The 12,354-nt window shown below is 37.7% G+C and overlaps 1 protein-coding gene across 1 annotated transcript; it reads right to left on the reverse strand.

Annotated features, from left to right (window-relative positions):
• Nucleotides 1–944: 944 nt before the first annotated feature.
• Nucleotides 945–3,059, reverse strand: LOC108053697 (protein lin-9 homolog). The gene is made up of 3 exons (XM_017136415.2): nucleotides 2,910–3,059; nucleotides 2,557–2,805; nucleotides 945–2,274 (listed from the first exon to the last, which is right to left on the reverse strand). The coding sequence occupies exons 1-3, from the start codon at nucleotides 3,008–3,010 to the stop codon at nucleotides 945–947; spliced, it is 1,680 nt and encodes a 559-aa protein (XP_016991904.2). The 5' UTR covers nucleotides 3,011–3,059.
• Nucleotides 3,060–12,354: the final 9,295 nt, after the last annotated feature.

Consider the following 12,354-nt stretch of genomic DNA (forward strand, 5'->3'; position numbering starts at 1 on the left):
CTTTATGGCGGCCACATGGGCGTTGGGAAATTCCTCGGTGGTACTGGCTTACCCACACAATTTACGAGCGCAGTGCATCCATCTAGTAATTAAAAAACTGAAAACACTTTGAATGCTGATTTATGTCGATGCAACGTTGCAGTGCTGAAATTTTAGTTTGGCTCTTAAAAGGCAAATTGGAAGGTCTTTTTTGTGTAGGAGTTTCATGGGCACTAAAAATAAACTGGTATATAACATAACACATTATTCCAAACACCAGAACTTTTAAGTAATTGTGTGTTAAAAATTTTAACATCTTTTTGTGGCCGAATTTGAATTAGTTTTAAGCATATACTAAAAACTGTACCTCTATTTAGAAAACTTTATTATAAGCAACTTAAAAACATAAGCTTAAATTGTGATATATTTTCTAATTACTTTGCCATTGTGAGGCAGAAAATTTGAATACATTTTAATCAATGCCTTAAATAGGATAAATAACATGAGAAACCCAACTGAAAAGCAACTGAATGTTTATATTCAGGGACTATTTATTGAACCCTTAAAATGTTCTACAGTACTCTTTAAATTCCTGAATCGTATGGTTTTATTTTTTAGGAGTGCTCTTTAAATGCTCTCGTTTCACATACGCATTACTTATTTGCCTGCCAATTTGTCAACTGTTTTACGACTGACTTGATCTGCGACGTGCCAATGGAAACTTGTACGTATTTTCCGAGAGAAATCGGAGTTAGACGTGCCCATTCCCCCTCTCTCCCCCCTCGAATACTCGTCTATATAAATACTGTGAGGGCATTACAAGCCGTACATTGTTGCAACTTCAGGATGCGGAGAAAACTTCGTTAAGCTTCTCCTTCGTCGACAAACTCCCAATGCACATGACACTCCAACTAATTGAGCCATAAATAAGAGCGAGGCTTTATTTCAGGGTTCTAAAAGTGTGTTTAACATGGAGGATCCGGCTGGGCCTCGACCACAAAGTTGTAGATGCCATCCTCCGTTTGCAGCGGAGCCTGTTGGGTGATTTGAAAGCGTTCCGTCTTTTGGGTGGCCTTGAACATGGCCACCACCTGCTGACGCAGTGGATCCAGAGAGTCCAGGGCCTCCTTGAATTGGAGGCCCAGCGATGGCGGCATATTGGCCACCATGTGGGATATCAGGTCGGCTAGCACCACCTCCATGTCGGAGCTGTTCTCACGGCCCAACTTCCCGTTGAGATACAGTATGGTGTGGAGGTTGCAGACGAACTCCCTGGTGCGATCCGATTCTATCTTCAGGGATTTCTCACTCCCGGCCAGCTTGAGATCCAGTTCCGCCTGCTGGCGACACTTTTGGTAGACCTCGCTTGCGGGTCGACCGCCCTTGGCCTCCTGCTCATCCTCCTGCTTTTGATACTCGGCCAGGTGATCGTGGAGGATGTGCACCGGAGTCATGACATCGGCGTTCACCCGGTGCAGGGTTATCATGCTGGCCGCATAGCGACGCTGGAGATTCTCCCGTTTGGGACTGATCTTGGCATCACGACGACTGGCCGAAAGAGCCGACTCCCTGCCACACTCGAAGTCCTCGTTCATTTGGGCTAAGTCCAACAGGGCTCTCTCCTTGACATCCATCATCTTCCTGATCAGCAGCACGGCTTCCAAGAGGTCCTTGTTGTACCGCTTATTGCCGTACTTCTCTTGCGAGGCACTTTCCGGTTTGGTCGGAGTCGACTTGGTGCCGTGCATCATAATCGATAGTGGCAGGGCCGTGGAATCCTGCTCGGAATAGAGTCGCGAGTCCTGGAGACTAAAAACCGCCGACTTGCCATTCTTGATGAATCGAACGAGATAGGTGCTGTCCTGCGGATCGTAGTCCATGACACAGCCGTCGATGATGCCCTTGTGGGAGTGTCCCTGCAGGAAGCTGGTGACCTTGGCATCCGTGGCCAGTGGCAAGGGGATCCGCTTGGGGATCTGGTCCAAGTAGGGACCGTCTTCCTGGGCATCGAAACGATACTGCTGCAACTCACGGACAATTCGTCGGGTGCGCTCCAGTTCCGAACGCTCTAGTTCGATGAAGGAGGGGGAAAATCGACGGGCCTTTCCCATATTTCGGCGCAGTAACTGCCATCCTCTGCGGGGCAAACAGCGGGTTCCCAACAACGGACAGCACTCGCTGATGAAGCGCTCCATGTCGTAGGCTCCAGCCAGGATGGGCTTGTCCACGAAGGACTCCACGAACTCGCACCAAATCCAGCGATGCGAGGTCAGTTGGCTCAGGAAGTTGTACAACCTATAGGGGATTATGGAAAAGGAGTTGAATCCTATTAAAATCTAGCAAAAAATTTATTAACATTCTTTCATAAAAATATATATAAGCCATATATTTGTGTATGTTGAAAATTATGTTACCATTTTATGCTTTTAATATAAATATTGAATATATATTCAAGGTAAGCTGAAAGTATCTTTATAACCAAAAGTTTTATATTCATGGTAACGAAAATTTGGTTTTCAATAAACTTAAATTTGTGTCATAAAATTATACCTATATTTATATTCTAACTATACGAACCTCTGACCGGGAATAGAGGATGTTCTAAAATAGTCGGCCTCCTCCTTTTCTTCCTCTTCTTCAGAGTCCTCCGAAGATTCGGCATTATTTTTGGAGGACTCTTCCATTCCAATCTTCCTTTGATTTAATGATACCTTTGCAATCCTGTTCAGCTTACTAAAATCGGGACGCTTCACAAATAACTCATCATCTCCAAAGTCCGACACTTTTTTTGGTTTTTTCAGCTGACGTTGGCGAATCTCCGTCATTCTGCAAACCAAACCTTATTAATAATTATAATATTCAAATTATGTGGATATATCCTTTTGAATGGAAAACTTTATAAAATCATAATATAATCAAATGTATCTTACGTTGTTGTGGCCAGCAGTCCAATATTTGCCAAGAATTCGTTTTCTTCACCGTTTTTAGCTTGTTTTGTTGAATTTTTTTTCGTTTTTGGGTCAATTGACATTTTGTAATAGTCTACTGAGGTTATTATCACCTTTTAAGTGCCTTTTTGGGTGCAATAATTTTTTAGGAGAATTTACAGAATTATTAAAGTAATTGACATTTTACTTTTGGTCTTAAGTGTTGGGTTCTAAACGTATTTTAATATGTATTTTGTAAGGTCACATTTAAGTTAGTGTTGTTTAAGACATTATATTAAAACAAATATTTACTTTAAATGCTCTTCATTATTAACTATTTTTTGCATAATTAGTATGTAAATTGGCAATAATGCAGAACAAGTTTGCTTCATTTCCATTTTAAAAAATACCACCGAAACTTTCTTCGTATTTCCTAGTAATGCAAAATTAAATGAATTCGAATTAATTTGACTACTCAGACACCTACATATAAAAAAAAAGTACACAAAGAAACAAAAAATATTATATTATTTGTTGAAAAAAGGAAACTTAAATCGTTCAGAGCTTTCAATTCAAGTATGCAATATTATACCATAAACAAAAACCTACAAGTGGATTAAGTGCTTGTGCTGTGTTTTTGTTATAAAAATCGTTATGCATTTTATTGGCTATTTTCGTTGGCAAAGCAAACATTGTTTTCCTTGTTTTATTCATTGATTTGATTCGTGTTACTGCCACGTGCTGAAGCTGTTGATTTTTCGAATGAAATGCGTTGAATTTTTAATTTGAAAAACTTTTGTTTGATTTTGGCTGCTGGTTCAAATTGCACAACATGACAATGGGTGGGCTAAACTCGATTCGGGGAAAATAGTAAACAGCCAAAGTTTCGCAGTACTTGCACAAGAAATCCTTGGTGGATGGTCGACACTGGTCATTGGGGCGCGTAATTAATAAAGTTTGCATACGACTGTTGCCCTGGCGAAAAACAAATTTCGAATTACGTAAGTGCCACAGCATTATTGGCTGCCAACGAAATCCGCACTTTTAGCCTAATTTCTATGTTTGTGATGTGGTAAGTACTCCTAATTTCGAGTATGCACCTAAAAAAATATACTAAAATACATTTACGCCTACATTTTATATAATAGATATTGTTAAAACAGTCAAGTCTTTAAATAATTTAACTTTAAATTTATTTATTTATCCCTTAGGTAATCAAGTTTACTCTTTCTGATGACATTTTGTGATTGTAATTTTATTAAATTAAATAAACAGGTTACTCTCGGTATACAAAAAGATCTGATTTTAAAGAAATATAAAAATTTTGTTATTTTTATATGCTGAATTTGAATAAAACTTATTACGCGTGATTGTAATTTTATTAAATTAAATAAACAGGTTACTCTCGATATACAAAAAGATTTGATTTTAAAGAAATATAAAAATGTTGTTATTTTGTATGCTCTATTTGGATAAAACTTCTTACATGCTTCCTACGAAATTGTGACATATGCTCTTATTTTTTCTTAGTGCCTCCAAACCACTGGCACGTGTTGCGGTTGGTTTCAGGGAAAAAGGAAATTGGATATCCAGACTTGAAGGAACTTAAAGATTTCTCCTGCCATCCGGATATCGATTGCTTTCCTCACCTCATTCAATTTGCTGTTCACACAGAACATCCGGACAACCTGATGGCTAAGAGATACCAAGGAGAGATACAAATTTTAATTTGCATTCCTTTTGCAACGCAGGAGCAGCGGGAAGTCCTAATGCGGGACGCCTGCAGCTCGTACTCATTTAATCACTAGACAGACAAAGGTGAAACAGGTGGAAATGAAGGGAGCAGGAGGCCATCAACATGCGCTTAAAATTAAAAAAAACAAGAAACGAAAGCTAACTTCGGGCGGAGCCGAAGTTGATATACCCTTGCAGAATACTCTGTAAAATTATTCATATGATGCATTCTTAATACTCATAAAAAATCCCAACTTCCTAACTTTAAAAACACCAAAGTTATGGCATTTCCAATCGTTCAGTTATATGGCAGCTATAGGATATAGTCGGCCGATCCTTATGAAATTTGGTAGGTCGGATTGGCTGGCCAAATATAACACCCATAGAAAATCCCAACTTCCTAACTTTACAAACACCAAAGTTATGGCATTTCCGATCAATCAGTTATATGGCAGCTATAGGATATAGTCGGCCGATCCTTATGAAAATTGGTATATCGGATTGATTGGCCAAATATAAAACCCATAGAAAATCCCAACTTCCTAACTTGACAAACACCAAAGTTATGGCATTTCCGATCAATCAGTTATATGGCAGCTATAGGATATAGCCGGCCGATCCCGGCCGTTCCGACTTATATAGTGCGTGCAAAGGAAAGAAGGGTGTGTGCAAAGTTTGAATTCGATATCTTTAAAACTGAGAGACTAGTTCGCGTAGAAACAGACAGACGGACAGACGGACAGACGGACAGACAGACGGACAGACGGACAGACGGACAGACGGACAGACGGACAGACGGACATGGCTATATCAACTCAGGAGGTGATCCTGATCAAGAATATATATACTTTATAGGGTCGGAGATGTCTCCTTCACTGCGTTGCACACTTTTGACCAAAATTATAATACCCTCTGCAAGGGTATAAAAACCAAACCAGACTACACACATGTAGTGTCGCCAGTTTTCCAGTTCCAGGATCGCACAACAAAACATTGACATTGAACTAATGAAAGCTGCAGGCGCCCTGCCACGCCCACCTTCCGCCCACCCAAGAGATTTAAGCCAGCAGAATGGGCGATGATATGTCGTGCCAACGGGTTATTCATGTGCATGACTATATACATATACGTAATCTCGTGCGGCGAATGTTGGCTTTTGGTTTAACTCGCTTTCAGCCTGCGGGACATTTTTGCACTTGGCCAAAAAACAACTGTCTTTTGTTCTGGCTTTAATGTTTAGCAGCGCCAAAAGCTTGGTATACTAAAAAACAACAGGTTAATGAAATTATCCTAAAAGCAGAGTTCAAAATGCAAGCTCTTTAAACATAAGGTGCAGAAATAGAAAAGATCAGCACGCTTAATTTATTGCTTTAGAAAACACTAGTGGAATTTAATATAGGGTTCTATAAAACTATTATTGATTTATTAGTCATAACTTACTGGAACTACTTATAAGATTCCAGTTTTTTATGACTAATAAATCAATAATAGTTTCGTAGAACCCTATATTAAATTCCACTAGTGTTTTATATAATAGCATTACTACAAAACTTAATAGTGTTGCATAACTAGAAAAATCTTTAAAGAACTAAAATCAATTTTTTAAAAAGTCCAACACTATTATTCTAAATTACTTAAAAATAATAATTCTCTTTTGGAAAGCCAATAAATAAATGACAAGAGTAGAAGTTTTAGGCCTCTACTATTTTTTATATCATTTCTATAGATTTCATTTAATTTTTAGAATTATAAGTTTCTATATATTGCTCTTTTCTATGTTTGTATAACAAATCAAGTCCAGTGTAAGATAGTTCCAAGAGCTCCTCGAACTTAACTTCTTGTTCTGACAGCTTTGGCTTCTTCCTCAACTATACGAAGGAATCTGCCAGCACCCCCGCCTTATACTTATGGCTTTTACTGTGCATTTACAGTTTATGACAGTTTGGGGACAGTAAAATTGAAGCAGTTTGTATCGCCAGCTTTCAGTGGCCACATGGAGCGAAGCTGGCTTATCGCCACACGCCACTTTCATGGCCATGAAACATATTAATTGATTTGAGAGTTGGTCTTTAAAGCGGGATTTTAGAACGGACATAACAAAGCCACTTGGGAGTCTGCGAAAGTCATTGACTTTCCTTGGCAAGTCACGTACCAGCCCAAAAAAAGCAGACTTGCAAAAAGGAAATATATTCCCGGCGACAAAGCTCCTATATATATATTTTTTCTTTCCATAGACTCACACATTTGTCGCATTAATTGAAAGCGCGAGAGTGACAGGCGAAAACTTTTTGCGGCCTGGACAAATTTTCGGTTTTTATTGGTGATTTTATCAAAACTCATTTGACAAGAAGGGCGCTTTCAACCGTTATCATAAGGCCACAAAAAAGGGTCCGAATTTGGCCCTTGAAAATGCCAATAATAATTATAAATATATGCGAGTGCTACCCACATCAAAGTGAATCTACATTTGAACCTGAGGGAAATGTATAACGAACCGCAATAAAACCCCAAAAAATTGGGTGAATAAAGACAAAAATGAATACCATTGACGCATAAAATATCACCTTTGAGGTTTTGCCATTGAAACAGTGAAAAACAAATGTATATGGCTTTAACCAGTTCAGTTTCCATTAAATTAAAACTGCTTGCCAACGAGTTTTGCAATTTAATATTTACGTGTTTCGCTGAATTACCCTTTAAGAAAATTAAATCTCTGATTTTTCAGCGAGTTAACTTGAAGCTGAGCTCTTCCCCCACCAAATGACAGCGATTTCGAACAACGAAACTCCTCGGGTTTTCGATTTCAATTACTATCGCTTTTATTTCAATTCATGTTCAATTTTTCCAGTTATTTTACAGCCATTGTCTGCTTCAAGGCGCCTCTGACTTGGACTTCTTCCCGTGCTCCTGCTGCTGACATTGGCTTTTTATCGCAGTTTTCTTTTGGTTCGCCGGCCCGTAAAATGCTCATGTGATTGCATTGTCTCCAGAATGCACAGAAAACAATTTTAGATAATTATTTTGTTATAAAATCAATTGGGTTTTGAAGTAATACACTATCTTTATCTCACAAGTCAACGCTTTGCTGTTCCCATTATAAATATTTATGTATGCATTATTTAAATATAAGATTAAAGTTTACTAAAAGACATGTTTATAAATATTCTAAAAAATTTTAAATGTGCATTCCTTTATAAGTATAACCTAATCAACATTACTACTTATAATCATATTTTTGTATCCATAAATAAATAACCAAATTATCAACAAAAAATTCAAATTATTAAACAATTTAATAAATCCCTAACTTAACGATTGTAAGAAAAAGTATACAAATAAATTTGATAACATTTTTAAATCCAAAAGGGTATTACCCAATGTTAATTGCTAGTTTTTTTTCCGTGTAGCATCGAAATGGCTGATTCAATTGGTAGATCTATTTGGTAGATTTCACGGAGACAACGGGTCGGATGGACAATGCAGCAAATCCTCTTATCAAATTGTCATCGTCATTAAATCGCAATTAGCCAACACCACAGCAAAGGCAGTAACAACAATCTGTCGAGGATTTGGGGCGCCTCAATTGCTGACGACAGCAACTGGAAAAACAGAAAACTTTTAAGCGGAAACACGCGCCTGGCCATCTGAACTTTGCTGTCCTGCGAGATGTCCTCAGAAATACTAAGACATCCTGAGATGTCCTCGCTGTTTGCCCTCACTGAGTGAAACTCAAATTGACTTAAGCGCTTTTGCTCCCAGCAGCCCCTGTCCACTTTCATTAGCCAAAAAGGGGAGGAGCTCGGGAATGAGGATCCAGGATTCAGGACTCAGGACTCAGGGTTTCAAGACCAAGTCATTGACACAGCCATTGTTTTTCTTTCCATTTCAGTTTCTGCCGCCTGTTGTCAACTTTCATTGAGTGGAAAGCTGCACCATTCTGCTCCTAACTTGAAGGAAATTATCTAAGCTGATTCCGCCCGATTTTAGCCTGTTAACGAGATACCCAGATGACGGATGACGTCGTCATGTTTCGACCGACTTTATTTTTGGCCTAACAGGAGCAGATGCGGTCAGAAAATTAGTGGTAAATTGCAATGGCGTTCTCTGGTTTTAAAAATTAAAAAAAATACTTGTTCTTTACACTTAGTAATTTATTAATAATTAATTCATAATTTTTTGGGAACAAAACAAAGTTTCCAGTAAACTTCGTTTTTTTAGGTGTTAAGCACTAAAAAATAAATTACAATCAAGATTTTAAAGGTCACTTAGAAAGGGATAAAAAATATGTTGTGCTTAGGATATTACTATTATTATATTTTCAGATAACTTTCTAGTCAATCTAAAAGGCATTCTAAAATTCTTGCCTAAAATATCCTTTTTTAAGCTATTATTTTAGGCTCATCTGTGATTGGCCATCGGGTTCCGGACTTGTGTCACGGAAGTTAAAAAAGACTTAGGCGCCTACCAAAATGGATTCCGCTTCCCATTTGCATACTCAAGAGGCTCTCATGTCGCCGAGTTCCTGGCTGTTAAGTGGGAGCTATTCTTGGCAGGAAAGCTTGAAAACTTAAAGTCAATTTTCACTTAAGTCTGCTGGGGAAATGCACAACCGCAATAAGGCATTGCCATGTTTTTCCAACCGACAAGAAAAGCGCAACAATCGCCACCACACGAGTGTATATATATATATATATTTAGTATATATGAAGGGAGTCGAGTTGTTAGTGTAAGAGGCAGTCATTGTGGGTGGATTCCTGCACACTTCCTTGCTGAACATTTCCGTTGAATTATAAACATTTATTTCGCATCGCAGTTGGCCCAAAAGCCCGGCGATTGCGAATCCAATTGCGAAATGCGGTCACATAGAGATGGAAACGTGCCGGGCGGAATATTGGTCAATCTTTGGGTTGCCAGCGTTATTTCTGGATATCCAACATCGCAACTGAGCCAATTAAACAGAGTGCTTATGTTGCTAAAGCATGGAAAACTCCAGGAGTAACCAAGCTGCACGACTGGATATGTTTTTAATTGCGGGGTTTGATATTTTAAAAACTGCTCATGACCAACAGATGCCTTAAAAATATTTTAGTAAGTTTATTTAAACTGTTTAACTATAGATTATATGGTAATATACACCACTATATAAATATAATTTGTGTGTGGTTAGATTTTACCATCTTTTAATGAATTAAATTTAATTTAATTTAATTTGTAAACCCCCAAATGCATAAATGAATTACATTTTTACTTTACACAAATCAAAGCTGTCTTTTTAATAAAGAAGCAGAGCCGGCACTGCGTATACGTGATACATTTTATAATTGCTTATACGGCTTATACGGCTCTTTACAGTTTCAGAGAAACTTAAAATTAATAACAACATTAGAAAGGCTTTATTTCTTAAACTTAATAATAAGCTCTTGTTTAGAAAACAAAACTAATAAGTTTATATTTTCAAGACTTCGATAAATAATTTCCTTCTAGTACGCATGCCACCCAATAAACCCGATTTGCATTTTGTTCGCTAACTTTTGTCTAGTTTTCACGCTTATGATCGTCTTGCGAGTTTCCCTCTCGACTTTTCAACTACTTGCGTATATAAAGTGTTTACCGCACACAGCAAAACACGCAAAAGGAAAAGTAGAAATTTTCACGCAAGGAACGTGACCATTTGTATGTCTACCGTTTCTTTAGTTTTCTTGTCGGTGGCTTAACGTTCAACTTGGTATTATTCCAAACTATGAACAAAAAAAATTGTTTCGGAACTTTACAAAAAAAAACATCTTTAGTCATGATGCAGGACCAAAAACAATAAAACACTGAGAAAAATGATGGTTAATTCTTTAGAATATACAATTTAATTGAGGAAAAAAATTAATGGTAAATTATAATTGTTAAAGCGTAAATTGGTATTAAAATTAGTACATTATAAAATAAAAGCTTTAGGGTCCCTTTTTTATTGATTGGTTGCATGTTCATACTGTATAAATAAGCCTTTGCTATTTATCTGTGATTGCCCAAAAAATTTTTTTTCTGTGCACCCACATAGATGTGGCTAGCGTCATCGCCTGCATTTGCCTCCAGTTTTTTGTTGCTTTGTTTTGGAGTTCGCCCAGCTGCACTTTGCAAATGTCAGCCAAAAAGGACTCGGGTGCGTGGGCCGCAAGACGGGATAACGGGGCCAAAAAGGTTATGTGGCGCCAGCCACATGACATTTGGCAATGCATGCGAACAGGTCCTGCGGCGTTTCAAAGATTTCTTCCATTTGAATGCCCATAAATTATAAGCCGCATAAGAGTTGATAAAAACGAGAGTTATTTGCAGAGGCGTTTTTGCGTTTATGTTATTTATTACTTTGCGTAAAGATCAAAGTAATGAGAGATTGTAAAGGTTTATAAATGAGCGTAATTTTTCTCCAATAGTAAATCCTTTGTAGGTGGCACAAATACGTGTTGTTTATTCAGTGGTCGCAGCAAAAGTGAGTTTATTCTTTTCCAAGTTATGCATGCTTAGCCTATTTCACAAGAGTCGATCGATCGTACTTGCGAGAGCGAGATAGACATAGTGTTCGGTTGACAATGAGTATCGCACAGGTTTAAAAGAGACATATATAGGATATAACAATTTTGGAACTTATCTTAGAGTATGTATGTACAATAGGATCCTTAGTACTTAAGTGTAGCTGTGTATGTACATGTGTGTATGATTTCCTGTTATTATGTTTGTTAAAGATTATATAATAGATATTTCAATTTCACTCAAGTCCCACCTTAATATTAAATTTAACACTTTTAAAGTTATAAACACCATAATCTTTAATAAATTGAAATATTTTCATTAAATCAGAAATACACATAATTTGACCCATTTTACAACCTCTTTAAGATTTAACACCTCTCGTAACAGAACATAGCAAATTCCCCTCATACACATAACTTTACGTTTATTGTCGCACCCACAATTCCATTTCATGCTCTTTAAATTTGAACCCTAGGCCTTAGCTGCGATTCCTTGTTGCTCTTTATGTGGGACAATTTATCAGGCAGGACCCAAAAAAAAAAAATGGATCCCTTGGAACTATAAAAACACAAGTCGTTTGTGTGGAATGCAAAAATAATTTGCAAATCAAAGATTGATGCAGAAAAACGAGCACAAAAGGAAAAACAAATTCCGAGAGTCGCCCAAAAACCCACTGAACATTGCGTATCCGCAGTGTTGGCGTCGCCGTAGTCGAGAGTTGATGACATGACCAACAAATCGTAAATTCGATAAAAGGAAATTAGAAGGAAAGGCATCCCAGGACAAAAAGGGAAAAACGAGGAAACGAGTTCTCTGGATTTTCCATTTGTTTGTTTTGAAGGGAATTTAATTCAGCTATGAATAAGAAATTTTCCACCGGCATATGGAGAATGGAAACCGAATTTGTCGCATGGAGGCGTGTGAAACCATAAATTGATTATCTTAAGTGTGTTTATGTTTGCCTTCGATTAGACTGAATCACGTAGCCCAAATTACTCAAGTTTTATCAGAAAATTATGAGCAGAGTCTAGACTTTGTCCTCTGTCTCGAATTTTAATCATGGAAATTCACTCACTTCTTTCCGGAATATTAATTGCCCAACTCCTTGACCACTAATTGAAATTGTTGAAATGTGTGAATTATCTGAAATTATAATCTTTCTGCTGCCAAGAATCCCGTCGAAGCGCAATTAAAA

The sequence above is a fragment of the Drosophila rhopaloa genome, unplaced genomic scaffold (genome assembly GCF_018152115.1).
Source record: "Drosophila rhopaloa isolate 14029-0021.01 unplaced genomic scaffold, ASM1815211v1 contig_163, whole genome shotgun sequence".
Lineage (NCBI taxonomy): Eukaryota > Metazoa > Arthropoda > Insecta > Diptera > Drosophilidae > Drosophila > Drosophila rhopaloa.